General features: G+C 43.0%; 1 protein-coding gene across 1 annotated transcript in view; it reads left to right on the forward strand.

The window, feature by feature from the left end:
- GFM2 (G elongation factor mitochondrial 2) overlaps nucleotides 1-17,212 on the forward strand; it is a 147,448-nt gene that overhangs the window by 20,532 nt on the left and 109,704 nt on the right. The window contains 1 exon segment of the mRNA XM_030193279.1: nucleotides 11,762-11,849. Within this exon segment, the coding sequence (XP_030049139.1) occupies nucleotides 11,762-11,849 (88 nt within the window).

Genomic DNA, 17,212 nt, shown 5'->3' on the forward strand with positions numbered 1-17,212 from the left:
CAGCCAAGGATAGAACAATCTCCTCCAGCCACAGGCTCCCGGCACAATGAAGAAATAGATGTCCACCAGTAACTTCAATCTTAAGGACTTTTATTCTATGCAGGTTTCTAGTACACAGTTCCAACAGCAGCATAGCACATACCAGGATTCAATACAAGCTTACAGAACCTTTGGAATTCTACTTGGTTTCTAATTTTATTCATTAAAAATAAAAAGTAATTTGAAGCTGAATGGTTCTCTCAGTAGGTTTCAGGATGCTTGAGCTAGATTGGGGCTGAGGTCCACTGGGGTGTCTATTTCCCCAGGGGTGCCACACCCGGGTGGCCAGGTCTCTACACCTTCCCTCCATATTAATTCATTCCCCTTGACCCAGGGGGTGAGAGGACTGCAGTGTGCCTCGGTTCCCCTTCACCTTGATTTGTAAGAGAGCCTTGAGTGCCTTGAAGAGGTTAGTCTAGGCTGGCCGCTTAAAAAAAAAAAAAAGTATTGGGCTTGACTCACTTCTTAAGTACATAAGTATTGCCACACTGGGACAGACCAAAGGTCCATCAAGGCCAGCATCCTGTTTCCAACAGTGGCCAATCCAGGTCACAAATACCTGGCAAAATCTCAAAAAAGTTAAATACATTTTATGCTGCTTATCCCAGAAATATGCAGTGGATTTTCCCCAAGTCATTTTAATAATGGTCTGTGGACTTTTCTTTAGAAAGCCGTCTAAACCTTTTTTAAACCCCGCTAAGCTAACCGCCTTTACCACATTCTCTGGCAATGAATTCCAGAGTTTAATTACACGTTGAGTGAAGAATCATTTTCTCTGATTTGTTTTAAATTTACTACTTTGTAGTTTCATTGCATGCCCCCTAGTCCTAGTATTTTTGGAAAGAGTAAACAAACGATTCACATCTACCCGTTCCAATCCACTCATTATTTTATAGCTGAAGAGCCCTAGCTGCTTCAGCCTTTCCTCATAGGGAAGTCATCCCATCCCCTTTATCATTTTCGTCGCCCTTCTCTGTACCTTTTCTAATTCCACTATATCTTTTTTGAGATGTGGTGACCAGAATTGAACACAATATTCGAGGTGCTGTCGCACCATGGACCGATAGAAAGGCATTATAATGTTGTCATTTTTGTTTTCCATTCCTTTCCTAATAATACCTAACATTCTATTTGATTTCTTAACCGCCGCCGCACACTAAGCAGTGCAGTTTACTAAAAAGCTCTGGTGTTTCTTCCTTCAGCCTGATCCCATCCTTCTGCTCCTTTCAGCAGTGTATGGGGTTTTGGAGGAGGGGAGGCTTGAATTTCTCCTGTGCACCAGTTGAGCTGAGTCGGTATAATGAGTTCACACAAGCTCTTCTGTTGCTTGGCTTGCCAGAGACGCACAGTGGATTCCTCTGGGACTTGTAAATTTTGTGGGTGGGTCAAGAGTACAGGCTTTGCTGCATGTCATAGCTTTCAGCTGCGGTGGCTGCTGTGATGTCGGGGAGGAATTCAAGATGGTAGCAGTTCCTACCAATGATGGGGCCGGATCAAGTTGCTGCCGCTCAGACCATTCCTAATTCCAAAATGGCGTCTGTGACCTCCAGCGGCAGTCTTGCAAGGTTGCCACGGGAATTGTTGCTGCCATTGTTACAGCACAGTCAATGGGGGCAGGAGCAACTCAGGATGCTTCTGCCCCAAAGACACCTTTAGACCACCAGGTCCTTTACAAGGTTTTCTGTCAGGAGGTGGGGGGAGGCTGGCTTGAAGTGCAGGGGGTGGGGGCCACAGGTTTGGCTACAGTTATGGCTGAAACTGAGCCATGGATTTTGGCTGCGGATTCAGTTTCGGTCAGCCTCTACACTGGTTTTTGTAAACCTCAATGATGGCTTCTCAAATGGTGATATACCAAGTGTTACAAATACATAAATATGTAAAATGTGGAGAGTGATTAAGAAAAAAACAGATGTGCTATTCATCCTACTAGGCAGACACTTGGGTTAATGTCCCCAGCTGTCAGATATTGGTAGGGAACACTGACTTTCAATGATGTCATCATCAGTATAAAAAATGGAGTAACCCGTCATATTTCTATGTCTCCAGCAGACGGTGCAGGTTAAACTGGTGTGCAGCGGGGTTCTTCTTTTTTTGGGATCTGATTGCTGGGGGGGTGCAGTTTACTGCCTGTGGCCCATAGATTGAGTTTCTGACCAGAAAGGCTTTCAGGGATCAGTCTACAGACCATTACTCTGATGGAATAGGAGGTAGTCACCTCTTTGTCCTGGCCGCCCTTGGTTGGCAGGGCGATAGCTGGCTGGGGTGAGTATCTATGGTGGATTCTCCGATCCTCTTTCCTGCTACCCTTCCTCCTTCTTGAACTCTTTATTGTGTTTTCTCTCAGTTTGTGTTTTTACATTTTGTATTTTTTTTTTTCTATAGAGGAAGCAGAGAAGCCGCTCTTGAGCCTAGAGGCATCGGGAGGGGAAGCCTGGGTGAATGAGGGCACAGTTGGGGAGTTCAGAGGAGTGCAGGCTCAATTGCTATGCAATGCTGGTTAGGGAGTTGAGGTGTGGGGTATACGGGGTTCAGTGTGTTGGCAGCACTGCTGGCTCCTACTTCTCTGGTTGCAACGGGGCTGGCAATAGCTGCCGTGGTGGTTGCATGGTCGGCTATGTGGGCTCCGTTTTTCAAGTAGCAGCAGTGTGTAGTTACAGGCAATGCTAGATGCTCTGAGTTCTGACTCCCATCTGTCAGCCTGTTTTTCCTTCTTCTGGGAAGTGGCCATGTTAGGCTGTGTTGTATTTTTGCTGCTAACCAAGATGATGCAGTAGTGGGTTCAGCTGTTGTGTCAGGAAGTGCTTCTTTTATTTGTTTATCAAATTTATGTCCCGCATTATCAAGCATCTAAGTGGGTTACAAAACAACATTTGTAGATTATAAAAACAAACAACCCCCCCCCCCCAACTCTTACAGCATCATAACATGCATGATCATTATCTCTTACAACATAAGATCATACATTTGCTTATATTATTAAATTAATATCATCAAAAAATGCCTCATGGAACAAATATGTTTTTAGCTGCCTCTTAAATACAGACAAAGAAGTTATAACATAATTCCAGAGGAAGATCATTCCACGTTGTTGGTCCTGCTATAAAAAAATTTACGAACGATCTTCATCTAGATGGAACTGGCGAAATGAAGGGGCATTCAGAAGACACTTCCTCCCTGCGATCATAAACTTCTAGATGGGCGATACATTTTCAAACTTTGTGAAATGCTTATTGGTGCCTCATTATGTAGTGCTTTGGAATCTAGCATTAATATTTTGAACTTTATGTGGCAAACTATAGGGAGCCAGTGTTGTGGTGTAATATGATCCATTCTGTTTAATCCTCCAATCACTCTAGCTGCAGGATTTTTGGCAACCCACAGCGCTGTCAAAGACATTTGTGAAAGACCACAAAAGAGGACATTGCAGTAGTCCAAGTGCAGCATAACATAACTCTGCATCACTAAGCGAAAATTATTTGCAGACAATAGGCCTTTAAGTCTCATTACCAAATGGATCTTTAAAAAAAGTTTTAACAACAGCTGCAAGTTGGTATTTAAATGATAAAAAGGAATCTAAAATGACTCCTATGTTTTGAGCTATGTTTTGAGCTAAATTTTCTACTGGAAGAGACAGCTAGAAGGAGCTATGGGTTCCCCCCCCCCCCCCCCCCTCACCTACCCATTCCTACCTCTCAAGAATGCATATGGCCCTGGGCTCACTTGGGAGCACAATTTTCACTATCTGTGCGTTGGTTGGAGGTCTGAATGGACAGGAGGCACCTCCCTCAGAGGTGTAATTAATAAAAGTACTTATATTCGGCATTTACCAGAAAATGCGACCGCACCTTGAGTATTGCGTTCAGTTGTGGTCGCCATATATCAAAAAAGAAATAGCGGCATTATAAAAGATTCAAAGAAGAGCGACCGAAATGATTAAGGGGATGGAGCTCCTCTCGTATGAGGAAAGGCTAAAAAGGTTAGGGCTCTTCAGCTTAGAAAAGAGACAGATGAGGGGAGGTATGATTGAGGTCTACAAAATTATGAGTGGTGTAGAATGAGTAGATTCTGTAAATGGATTTTTTTACTCATTCAAAAAGTACAAAGACTAAGGGACACTCAAGGAAGTTACATGGAAATACTTTTAAAACAAATAGGAGGAAATATTTTTTTACTCAACGACTAGTTAAGCTCTGGAACTCTGTGCCTGAGGATGTGGTAACAGCGGTTAGTTATCTGGGTTTAAAAAAAGGTTTGGAGAAGTTCTTGGAACAAAAGTCATCCTATATAATAATTCTCACCTCCAACAGGATGTGCTTGGGACCGTGCCTGCCGGAAGTGGTCTGCTAGGCAGGCACGCACTGACCTCAGTGACAGACAATTTGGCAAAGCAAAACAATCTGAGTGCTGTCCATTAGGACACAGGGTTGATAGGAGAGTTTTAAAAGACTGAAGGAACAGAAAGACTGAAGGAACCGAAAGTGTTAAATGGGGGAGGGGGGGGGAGTTCTGACCAACTGAAAGACATGAACATTTGGGAAAGGAACACAATCTGAATGCTGGCCATTAGGACACAGGGTAGATAGGAGAGTTTTAAAAGACTGAAGGAAACGAAAGTGTTAAACTGGAGAAGGGGGGAGGGGAGTTGTGAATGACTGAAAAACATGCAAATTTGGGACAGGAAAACAATCTCAATGCTGGCCATTAGCACACAGGGTACATAGGACAGTTTTAAAAGACTGAAGGAACCAAAGGTGTTCAGGGGGGGGGGCAAGTTCTGAATGAATGAAAGAAAGAAATGAAAATTTACCAGAGGAACACAATCTGAATGCCAGGCATTTGTACACAGGGTAGATAGGACACTTTTTTAAAAAAATGAAGGACGTGAAAGTATTACATCTTGGGGGAGGGGTGAGGAGGAAAGCGGTGGGGTATTCGGATACTGGGCGTTACGGGCACGGGGGTACATAGACTTTTGAAAGCCTTAAGGAACCCAAAGTGTGGGAAGGAGGAGGAAAAGGAGGGGAGGGAACGGGGTGAGGGGCATTAGGAACAGGGGAGGGGGCCCTGTCACACACTCTCATTCTCACACACACACTGTCACACAGATAGTCTCACTCTGTCACACACCCGCACATTCACTCTGGCTCTCTCTCTCTCAAACATACACACTCCCAGGAAAACCTTGCTAGCGCCCGTTTCATTCGTTCCAGAAACGGGCCTTTTTTACTAGTAAGTACATAAGTATTGCCACACTGGGATAGATCAAAGGTCCATCAAGCCACATCCTGTTTCCAACAGTGGCCAATCCAGGTCACACATACTTGGCAAGATCCCGAAAAAGTTCAATACATTTTATGCTGCTTATCCGAGAAATAAGCAGTGGATTTTCCCCAAGTCAGTTTAATAATGGTCTATAGCATGGAATGTTGCCACGGTTTGGGTTTCTGCCAGGTACTTATGACCTTGCTTGGCCAGTGTTGGAAACAGGATACTGTACTAGATGGACCATTGGTCTGACCTAGTATGGCTACTCTTATGCTCTTATGTAAATGATTCAATGCAGCTTTCAACAAGAAACCAGTCATAACTGGGATTAACATGAACAAGATAATATAATTTCAGTTGTTATTGGCTGGAACCCTGTTTGGGGGGGAGGGTCCCTTCTGGAGCCTTCCAAGTGTGTCCTTGTTCTTGTGACACTTTGGAGGTGTGTGTGTGGGGGGGGTGCATTGGCAATGTGGGTGTTCTATTTCACACAGCAAAGCAAGATCAGGGACAGGCTAGATACCAGTCTTCATCTTGACATTTAGAGTGATTACTTAGTCTCTCCCTGGCAGAGGAGTAGTCGAAAGGCTAGAGTAGTGGGTTGAAAACTCCTTATACCTCAGATTGTGGGTCGTTTGGAAATGGGAGAAGTGCTGGATCTGGAAACATTTTTCCTTGTGATTTTGAGAAAAGACAGGAGCTAAGTCCAAGAAAATAATCCATTGAATCCAGTCCTTCCTTAAGATAGGCTTGTAGTGGTGTGGTCCTTGAATAGGGCTCCTATCCGCTATGTGGGGATTTAAACCAGGAGCAACCTTTTTGTTATAGCTTAGAGAGCGCGAGCAGAATGAAGAATCCATGCGTCTCTTCAGTCTACAACCACCTGCATGAGTTTGTGGTTGGTCAAGAAGAGTCCCTCCTGATTAGGGGGGTGGGAAGGCGGGAATCTAAGTAGCAAGCCATGGTCTTAAATTGGCTCACTTTTTTGGTGCAACCATTAGATTGTGGACCCTAAATGATGGCAGCCATAAAGGGGGGTAGTTGGATCCCTGTTCTTGTATATGATAACATAAGAGTTGTCTGGGGCCCCGCATGGGTTCAGTCAATGGTCTCCATGGCATGTTTTGCTATTTTTCATTTTCAGGGTAATTTTATATCGAGGATTTTTCAAGGTTGGTGATTGTTCTGATAGATGCAGGTCCTCAAAGTCTCCCAAAGTTATGGCCTCCTCCAGAGACGAGAAGGGCACAAGTTGTGAGAGTCATAGATTGGGCTGGCCTTCTGGCTTTGATTTCAAACCTCTTTTTAAATCTGGTTTGCAGTGTGAGGTTGATTTCTTCTGCTTTCAGGACTGTGGTACAGTAGGCTTAGGGATATTGTCAAGGTGCTCCTGAAGGCCAGGGTTAGTGCTGCAAACCTCTTTGTGTAGCCATGGGAAATCATGTTGGAAAGCCCATGCTAGTCAATCATAAGGTTGAGAAGGGCTCTGCTCTTGTATGAGGCTCTGCCTTTCCTTGGGGGAGGGGGCAGGGAAGGGGAGGGCTCAGAGCTGTGCATTCTTTGTTCTGGGGTTTCTCTTCTTGCCATCCTAGCTCTTCCCTGAAGGGAGCAGCTTGGGTTTTTCCCTCTGGGTATCATCCTCTTGCTTCTGGTTACATTTGAGGTTCTGGATTTCAATTAGGGCATGAACTGTTAGCTGCAGTTATAGCAGGTTGTACTGAAGTCTCTGGTTAGCATTGCCAGTGTCAAACAGAGAAGAGGGGCTGATTGTTGCAACAAAATCCACAATATGGTAAAAAAGCACGTAGGCCTCAGGAATTGGGGTAGAGAGGAATCTTTATTTGGAAAAACCCGACACAGGCCATGTTTCAGCAAATACCTGCTCAGGGGTTGGCTTTGATTATTATTTCAAAGGGTTCAGTCCAATAAACAACAGATTAAGCGTTCTAATGCCGAACTGGTGGCATTGAAGACCTTGAAATCAACAGTATGCGTGGCTAAAGAGTACAAAGAATGTGTGCATACTGTTGATTTCAAGGTCCTCAATACTGCCAGTGTAGTGTTAGGGTGCTTAATGTGTTATTTATTGGTCGTACCTATATTGGACTGAACCCTTTGGAGTAATAATCAAAGCTGACTCCCCAGGCAGGCATTTGCCAAAACATGGCCCATGTCGGATCTTTTCTAATAAAAACTCCTCTCCACTGATTCCTGAGGCCTTATATGCTTTTTTTCCTGCATTGTAGCAATTCCAGTGTACCTTACCGGGACTAGTAACTCTTGCAGAGGAGCCTCATTCCCAGGCCTTATTCTCTAAATTCTTCCTTGGATTCAGAGTTGGTTCAACTTCTCCATTATCTTGTTAACAAGGATTTTCCTATGATATGGTGGGAGACGTGAAATATGTTACTAAAGGTGCCATGTTCAGGAACTTCCGGTGTAGTCCAGCTTGCGCAAGTTGGAGTGGGCAGTCTGCATTTTGATTCTTCAGTCTCTTCTTTCTCATCTCTCATTGTGGGCAGTAGTGTGCTCTCCTTGGAGGCCCCATGGCAATGCACTGGGCATGGTTCCAGATGAGAGCTGCTTGAGGTTCCTATGACAAAGCCTAGGGGCCACTAATCACGCCTCTCTTTGTTGTATGCTTCTTGGTCCTGCCTACTACTACTTGCTTTGGAGATCTCTTTCCCTCTTTTGGGAGAGGCTCTTTGGCTCCATCTTGGGACAAAGTTATGATCTTTCCTGTGAGGACAACCTTCCTACCAGTCTATTTGGTCTAAGAGCCCTGTCTCAAGGATGGATGTCCACAAGGGATGGTCACCTTCAGGCCTAATGATAGTTTGGGGATCTCCACCATTTGGGTGGAGCTTGTTTGGGGTTTCAGGTTGGATTCAGCAATGGTGCAGTGGTGTCTGATATCTGCTCTGGGGGTCTTCTGGAGTATTGTTGTAGCTCAGGATCTCAGTTGGCTCTTATGCAGTGCAGTAGGGTCATGTTAGCAGCTTTCATAGGAAGGTTGAAGTTGGAATTGACAATTCTCTAGATCCAAAGTGGATGGAGCTTGTTTCTGGGGTTTCAGGTTGGCTTCAGCAATGGTACAGTGGTGTCTGATGTCTGCTCGGGGGAGTCTTCTTGAGCATTGTTGTGACTCAGGATCTCAGTTGGCTCTTATGCAGTGCAGTAAGAAGTCATAGTGGTCATGTTAGCAACTTTCATAGGAAGGTTGAAGTTGGAACAGGCAATTCTCTAGATTCAAAGCGGCTTCACTTCTGGCAGCTGGGGGCCAGCCCTGAGACTCTCATTTGCTCATTGCAGGTCAGACAGTCTTTGTTCTGTTGGCAGTATATGTTTTTGCTGGGAGGTCTGTATGCTCAGCCACAGAAAAGATTTTGGGTGGTCAGCACTGTCAGTGCTTTTCTCAGCTAGATTTCCTGTGCATTCCTCCCTGGTGGCTGGTTCTATAATTAGGCTTTGTTCTTCCTCCAGGTTGGTTAGAAGCCCAATCTAGTCTCATAGTTGTAGAGTGGTGGAGGTCTCATCTTCCCTATAGGAACCTCTTTGAGGGGACTAGGGCCCTAGGGCTTGTGGCCTATCCCTGGTGTGCGACAGGATTTGCAGTGATGTTACATGCTTGGAGTCCTTGGTGCCCTTGTGACACAGCGATGTCTTCTTTGGCTTTGCATATCTAGAACCTTTCAGCCTGAAGGAATGTTGGGGGTGCCATCTTCAGAGGTAGGTCAATTCTGTCCCTAGCCCTTTGCAAGGAGAATTTTTCAGGGTTTTTACATCAGCTTTCTTGAGAATCTGATGACTGCTGTTTTCCCTCCTCCTCAAAGTAGAAGTACACAGATTCAGTTTTCACCCATGGTGTCTCAGTGGGGTCCTGCTCTCCCTAGGAGTGCTGCTGCTTTGCTAGAGATGCTTGTGATTTTTTAGGATCTCTTATTTTGAGGGGCTTCTCTTAGGATTATTTTGCAATTATGGGTCTTCCACTTTTGCAGTGGATTAGGCAGCTCTACCCCCCTTTGTCATACAGGGATGCCCAGTAGGTCCTTCCTCTGATGCCAAATGAGTTTGCACCTCATAGGCATTCAGCCTCGAAGGTTAGTCCCTGAGGTCTGTCTTATATCCTGCTACTACCTCACAGTTCAAAGCGAGTTACATAAGCATAAGAGACCAGAAACAGTTTTCTGGGAATAAAGAACGAATATTAGACTCAATCTAAATTTTTAACACAAAATATATTTCTGAAACAGAAAAGTTTTCATGTTTTTCCTAAAAACAGAGTTAAGATTTGGAGAAATAAAAATATCCGCAGAATCATTTCAAAATCTGGCTGCTTGAAAAGCCAAGCTTTGTTCAAATAAATGTAATCTTTTCTTTTCCCAAGGGCAATGAATAATCCACCTCACCTTTTCACCTTGTTCTTTTAGTAGCAAAAATTTGGAAATGGTCATACAGATAGTCAGGTGCCAAACCATGCATAATTTTAAAAATAAAACAAGCCAACTTAAAAAAAAATTATTCTGGCTTCAATAGGTAACCAGTGTAATTTTAAGGAACTGGGAGAAATACTGTCATATTTGTATAAGCCAAAAAATCAATTGAACCACAGTATTTTGACTAGTCTGCTCAGCCAGATGCATCTCAGAGCTGTGGAACATTTTGTGTAGGACCCTTACCTTTCCCTTTTGGGATCTTCCTTCTTGCCTAATGTTGTCTGACCTTTAATTCTGGATCCTCTTGGTGGTGGTCAGGCTTTGAAGGTGGTGATCTCCTTTCGCAGGTCTGATCTACATCTTCCACACTACGTGAAGATGTGAAGAAATAAAACAGCTGCTAAGTCCATCTCCCATTAGTCTGCTTCTATGTTGAAACAGGGGGACGGGACATCAGCCTTGGAGCCCCTCTCTATGAAAGCCCAAGAGACAGCCTGGATGGAAACCTGGGCAGTTGTAATGAAGGAGAATGGCAAGGTGGTGGGCTGGTTGCTGTTGCTTCCTTCATCAAGCTCCAGTGTTTGGTTGTAGGACCAAGGAAAGGCAATGCCTTTGCGGAGACATTTATCAGAGGGTCTTATTTTTCTCCTGCCTGGGCTCCTACATCCTATTTAACTGGACAAATCTAGCAGGATGGTAAGGAAGGTGAAACCTGCTAATTTCTTTTCCTTGTTTCCTGCTAGACCAGTCCAGAACTCATGTGGGAAGTCTAAAACCCTTCAGGTTATTTCCCCCCAGTTGCTCACCACAGTTGAGTTTCACTATCAGTGTTGTTCTGGTACAGAATCCAAAGATAACTGTTTTCCAGTCATGTATGTCAGGTTTCAAATGGGAATCTGTATGGCATCCATCTATCTAATACCTGTCCCAAACTCCTGTTGTAAATACTGATCACTTGCAAGCATTCTGTAAGCACTGTAAGCATTCTTCTGTGAGTTTATTTAGAAATATCTGCTTCTGCAGAAGAAGTATTTTTAGTATTAGAAAGTAGTGGTTTCCAGTTAAATTTATACGAGTTCTCGGTCTATGACAGAAATTTATATTATTAGGAAGAAGTGCTGGAAAGGATTGAGTCACCTGCTCTGGTCTAGGGAGAAGAGCCAGTGGGGTCTGGTTGAGCCATTGGTATGGCAGTTGCGGTTCAAGAGGTTTGCTGCTGCAGTAAGACCATAACCTGGGCAGTGGAGACCAGCTGATAGAGAGAGAGAGGAGCCAATAGTTGGAGGGAGGGAGGATTAAAAAAGGTACAAAATAAAATAGGAAAACTACAGAGGGAACCACAGCAAAGACACAGTGTAGGAACCAGAAAGCATGCAACAGGCCATAAGAAGCAGCATATAGGAGCAAATTTATTGAAGGACCCCGTATGACCATTGTTTGGCCAACAGCCTGCATCAGGGTTCATTCACTAGTGTCATAAGATTCTTCAAAGGTCAAATACCACAAAGGTGTTTGTTCCATGCATATTGGATATGTTTGTATGGTTTATGCATATACCTTTGTGTTATTTGACCTTTGAAGGATCCTGATTGTGACATTAATGAATGACCCCCGATGTAGGCATTGGCCAAAATGGTCCGTTTCAGGTTCTTCAGTTAATTTACTCCTTTCATCCTGCTTTTTGTGGCCTGTTGCATTCATTCTAGTCCCCACAAAATAAAATAGGCAATAACTCTTTTTTTTTTTTTCCACTTGTATAGGAAAATTTTTCTTGGCACCTAAAGGTTTTTGAATGATGCCCAAGATTTCTTAGTAAAATTTTACTTCTGCTAAAGAACATTTTCAGTTGAAAAGATGGAGATTCTTTCCTGCTAGCTCTGTGAATGCATTCAGTGGTTTTATTTGGTCTATAAGAGACTTCCTCTGCTGTAATTCTTTTCTTTGGAATAATTATAATTGTAACAAAGAACAATTATAATTGTAACAAGGAATCTCACACTTTTTTTTGTTTTTCTCTGTAGTGCAAGCAGTGCTGGAGGGTGAGGTCTGTGCTTTTGGGAAGAATAAACCCTCAAGACTTTAGTAGAAGAGATTACAGCTCCCCACCAGGTATTGTTAATAGTACTGTCATAACATTTCTCTGGGCATCTGCATCCTAAAACTAATGGATAGTGACTGACAAGTATGAACATAGGTGTTATCACTTATAGAGAGAACTGTCTACTCTACCAAGACTTCTTTTTTTCAGGTGGGTTCTACTACCCCATAGTCCTGCCTTAACGGACTGTGTTTAGTAAATAAGGACCTATATCTAATAGTGGTTACCCAAGAAGTACAATGCCTTGTAAAAGTCTTCACACCCTTGTACAGTTTTCACATTCTGGTGCCTAAAACAGGGGTTCTCAACCCAGTCCTCGGGACTCACCCTCCCAGTCAGGTTTTCAGGATAACAACAATGAATATGCTTGAGATTTGCATACAGTGGAGGCAGGTCATGCAGATATATCTCATTTATATTCATTACGGCTATCTTGAAAACTAGACTGGCTTGGTGTGTCCCAAGGACTGAGTTGAGAACCCCTGGTGGAAAAGAATGCAAGTCAAAATGGATTAAAATAGGAGTTTCACTGTTCTACACAACATACTGCACACTTTCAATGTGAAAGAACCGTAGAAATATTCAGAAGGTAATTAAGAATCACAAAAGTGTTTGCATTCCTTGACTCAGTAAACCAGGGGTCCTCAATTCCAGTCCTTGAGGTCTATAACCTAGCCTGGTTTTCATGATTTCTGCAATGTATGAGATCTATTTGCATGCAATGAAAGCAGTGAATACCAATAAGTTTCATACACATTCATTGTAGAAATCCTGAAAACCAGACAGGATTGTGGACCTCAAGGACTAGATTTGAGGACCCTTGCAGTAAACCATAAACTATAGTTGGTAGAAACCCCTTTTTCAACAGTAACAGCCATGAGTTGTTTAGGAAGTGTCTACCAGTTTTGCACAGTGGGATGAGTTTTGTCCATTCTTGTTGGCAGAATAGTACAAGCTCTTTGGCTGAGGATTGTCTGTGGACTCCATGTCTTGCTACAGATTGATTGATTGTATAGTATTATCAAATGAATTGAAGGTATAATATTGTTGCAGTTACTATGTAACTTTGTAAGTCTATTTGCTTTGAAAATGAGCACCTAAATAACCAAATTTGGTCATCTAACTCTTATGTTGGTACAGCTTCATTGGCTACCTGTGGAATATCATGTCAAATATAAGGTACTTTGTTAATTTTGTATAATTTTCAAAATTTGTATAATTTGTCAGCTGGGTGTTTAGTGTCACTGTTTTATGTCTTTTTTAAACTTTTCAGTCTGATAAAAAGCCTATTATCCACAAAAGAAATAACCAAACCACAGAGTCTCCACCAACAGCAGAGCAACTGGCTACTTTTTTCGAACAAAAAATAGTTAAAATCAGAGAAGGAGTCCTCAAATTAAAAGTCAACCATCAAGATATTTACGAAAAACAGTCAGACAAACATACAGGAATAACCACCAACAGAATCTTGTCTTCCTTCCAACTACCAACCCATGACACAGTAAAACATTACCTCCTAAAATATTCAAACTCACTATCCAGCTCATTTTCGAAAGAGAATGGCAGCCCAAATCGGGAGATGGCCGCCCTTCTCTTGCGGGCGCCCAAATCGGTATAATCGAAAGCCGATTTTGGGCGCCCCCCAACTGCGGTCCATCGCGCGGACGAACAGAGTTCCTAGGGGCGTGTCGGAAGGGTAGCGAAGGCGGGACAGGGGCGTGCCAGGGCGTGCTTAAGAGATGGGTGCCCTCAGCTGATAATGGAAAAAAGAAGGGCGGCCCTAGCGAGAATTTGGTCTGGTTTTTTGGACCCCTTTTTTTTAGGTCCAAGTCCCAAAAAAGTGCCCAAACTGCCCAGATGACCACCGGAGGGAATCAAGGATGACCTCCCCTGACTCCCACAGTGGTCACTAACCCCCTCCCACCAAAAAAAAAAAGAATTTTAAAAACTTTTTTTGCCAGCCTCAAATGTCAGCCTCAAATGTCATACCCAGCTCCATCACAGCAGTATGCAGGTCCCTGGAGCAGTTTTTAGTGGGTGCAGTGCACTTCAGGCAGGTGGACCCAGGCCCGCTCCCCCACCTGTTACATTTGTGGTGGTAAATGGGAGCCCTCCAACCCCCCCCCAAAAAAAAAAAAAAACCCACTGCACCCAGACCTAGGTGCCCCCCTTCACCCATAAGTGCTATGGTAATGGTGTAGATTTGTGGGGAGTGTGATTTGGGGGGCTCAGCACCCAAGGTAAGGGAGCTATGCACCTGGGAGGTATTTTTTTTTTTTAATTTTTAAAAGTGCCCCCCTAGGGTGCCTGGTTGGTGTCCTGGCATGTGAGGGGGACCAGTGCATTTCGAATCCTGGCCCCTCCCACAACCAAATGCCTTGTATTTGTTCGTTTTTGAGATGGCCGGCTTCGGTTTTCATTATCGCTGAAAACTGATGCGACTATCTCAAATCCGCCCAAATCTTAGGCATTTGGCCGGCACCAACCGTATTATCGAAACAAAAGATGGCCGCCCATCTTTTTCGATAATACGGTTTGTCCCGCCCCTTCGCGCCCCCGTCCTCCGAGATGGGCGCCCTTAGAGATGGGCGCCCCCGTTCGATTATCCCCCTCCACGTATACTAGATCCTTGTCCTAGTTACCTTATGAAGAAGCTCCTAATATATTCATCAATTTGCTTCAGCAGCATATCTCCTTCCTACTATTCCATGGCATTTTCCCTGATAATAAATCCTAACACCAATAACAAAAAACAATTCAGTCACTATAACTGATGTAACAAACTACAGACCAGTAGCCTCCATTCCTTTGATGATAAAAGTGATGGAAGGAATAGTAGCAGCACAAACTATGGACTACCTTTCACATTTCTCCCTACTACACAAATCGCAATCAGGTTTCAGACCATGCTGTAGCACCGAGACTGTCCTTACTACCCTAGTATTAAATCTCAGAAAAGAAATTAGCATAGGGTCTAAGATCTTAATAATACAGTTCGATATATCTAGCGCATTTGATGTAGTAGATCATAATATCCTACTAAACATAGTAGACAACTTTGGTATATGTGGCACAGTCCTCAAATGGTTTCAAGGATTCCTGAAATCAAGATCTTACAAAGTGAAAATGAAAGGAACCTTATCCTCTCCTTGGTCACTGGACTGTGGTGTCCCTCAGGGCTCGCCATTATCGCCCATTCTGTTTAATGTAATGATGTCACCACTAGGCAACAGACTAGAAACAGCAGGATTCAAAACATTCGTGTATGCTGACGATGTTACCATATACATAACCTTCAAAAAGAACATTAAAGACATCTTACAAAAGACAAAACTTGGCTTAAATCTGATGGAAACCTGGGCCTCAGAATCCAAACTAAAGCTAAATAAAGAAAAAACTAAATTCATGATCATTACCAACCTATTTGACCAAAATGACTACAACAGTTTCACATTTGACAACACTTCATTCCCCATTGACAATAATCTGAAAATTCTAGGTATAATTATAGACAAACATTTAACATTTGATACTCAATTTTCCTCAGTAATCACAAAATCTTTTAGGTCTCTTTGGAAACTAAAAAGGATCAGACCCTATTTCTCATCAGAAACATTCAGACTATTGGAACAATCATTCGATTATTGTAATACCATATATGCTGACTGTAAGGAGTACCTGTTGAAAAAACTCCAAACAGCTCAAAACACTGCAGCCAGGTTCATATATAAAATCTCTCGTTTTGAAAGTGCCTCCCCTTTATTAATCAAATTACATTGGCTTCCCATCAAAGCGAGAATTGCCTTCAAATTATGTTCCTTTATCTTTCAAATACTAAATGGCACAGCTCTAGACTATATGGTACCATTAATAAACTTACCTCAAAGAAACACTAAATATGAGGCAAGAAACTATCTCAGACTATACCTCCCAAATTGCAAAAAAGTAATCTACAAAACTGTCCACTCTGCAGACTTCACTTACCTAGGAACCAAATGGTGGAACTCCTTACCACCCAAAATAAGAAATATACAGGAATATGCTAGATTCCACAAAATCCTCAAATCGTTCCTATTCAAACAAACCCTCACAAAGAACAACCTCATCTCAAACAATGTTTTCTTCTGTGTGCATGTGGGAGTGTGTGTGTCCCTGCCCTCTGGCCTCTCTCCCCTCCCCCCTCTGAGTCCTTCACTGTTACAGAGCCAGCGATTTGATTTCGTGCTCTGCTGTTTTCCTTCACTGACTGTGTTACAGAGAGGGCGGGGCAGACACTCATAGGGAAACCGGATATCTCGCCCCCTTCACACTTCCGGCTGGAGGCTTCATAGAACGTTGGTGTTGCTTTTTATATAGAGAGATTATTTGTTACATTTGTATCCCACATTTTCCCACCTATTTGCAGGCTCAGTGTGGCTTACATAGTACCGTAGCGGCGTTCGCCATTTCTGGTCTGAACAAATACAAAGTGTGCACAAGGTGTGATTGTGGTAGAATATGATTCATATATGGTAGATACATTGGGGAGACATTAGGTAGGAAGAGGGAGAGTTGGGGTGAGTCCATTACGTTCTTGGTGATGTAACAGGTACTCTGGTTCGTATGTTGGGTCGGTGGGGTATGCCTTTTGGAACAGGTTCGTCTTTTGTTTTTTCTGGAATTTTAGGTGGTCATACGTTGTTTTTACTGTTTTTGGTAGTGCGTTCCATAGTTGTGCACTTAAATAGGAAACACTGGATGCATATGTTGTTTTGTATTTGAGTCCTTTGTTGTTTGGGTAGTGGAGATTAAGATATGTTCGAGCTGATCTTGTTGTGTTTCTGGTTGGTAGGTCTATGAGGTCTTTCATGTATCCTGGGGCTTCGCCGTAGATAATTTTATGGACCAGGGAGCAGATTTTGAAAGCAATACGTTCTTTGATTGGGAGCAAGTGTAGTTTTTCTCTGAGGGGTTTGGTGCTTTCAAAACGCGATTTTCCAAATATAAGACTGGCTACTGTGTTTTGAGCGGTCTGGAGTTTCTTTATGATTTGTTCTTTACAGCCCGCGTAGATTCCGTTGCAGTAGTCTGCATGGCTCAGTACCATTGATTGTATCAAGTTGCGAAATATTTCCCTCGGGAAGAATGGTTTCACATGTTTGTTTCCTCATTGAGTAGAACATTTTCTTTATGGTGGATTTCACTTGATTCTCTAGTGAGAGATTCCGGTCGATTGTTACTCCGAGGATTTTCAGACTGTCTGCAATAGGAAGGGTGTAACCTGGGGTGTTTGTTTGTGGGTTTATATGTTTTGGGATGAGATTATGAGACAATGTGTTTTGTATTGTAAAATTGGATTTTTTCAACAAGTTACTTTCTTATGCATTATTCTTTG

Source organism: Microcaecilia unicolor, chromosome 2, assembly GCF_901765095.1.
Source record: "Microcaecilia unicolor chromosome 2, aMicUni1.1, whole genome shotgun sequence".
NCBI lineage: Eukaryota > Metazoa > Chordata > Amphibia > Gymnophiona > Siphonopidae > Microcaecilia > Microcaecilia unicolor.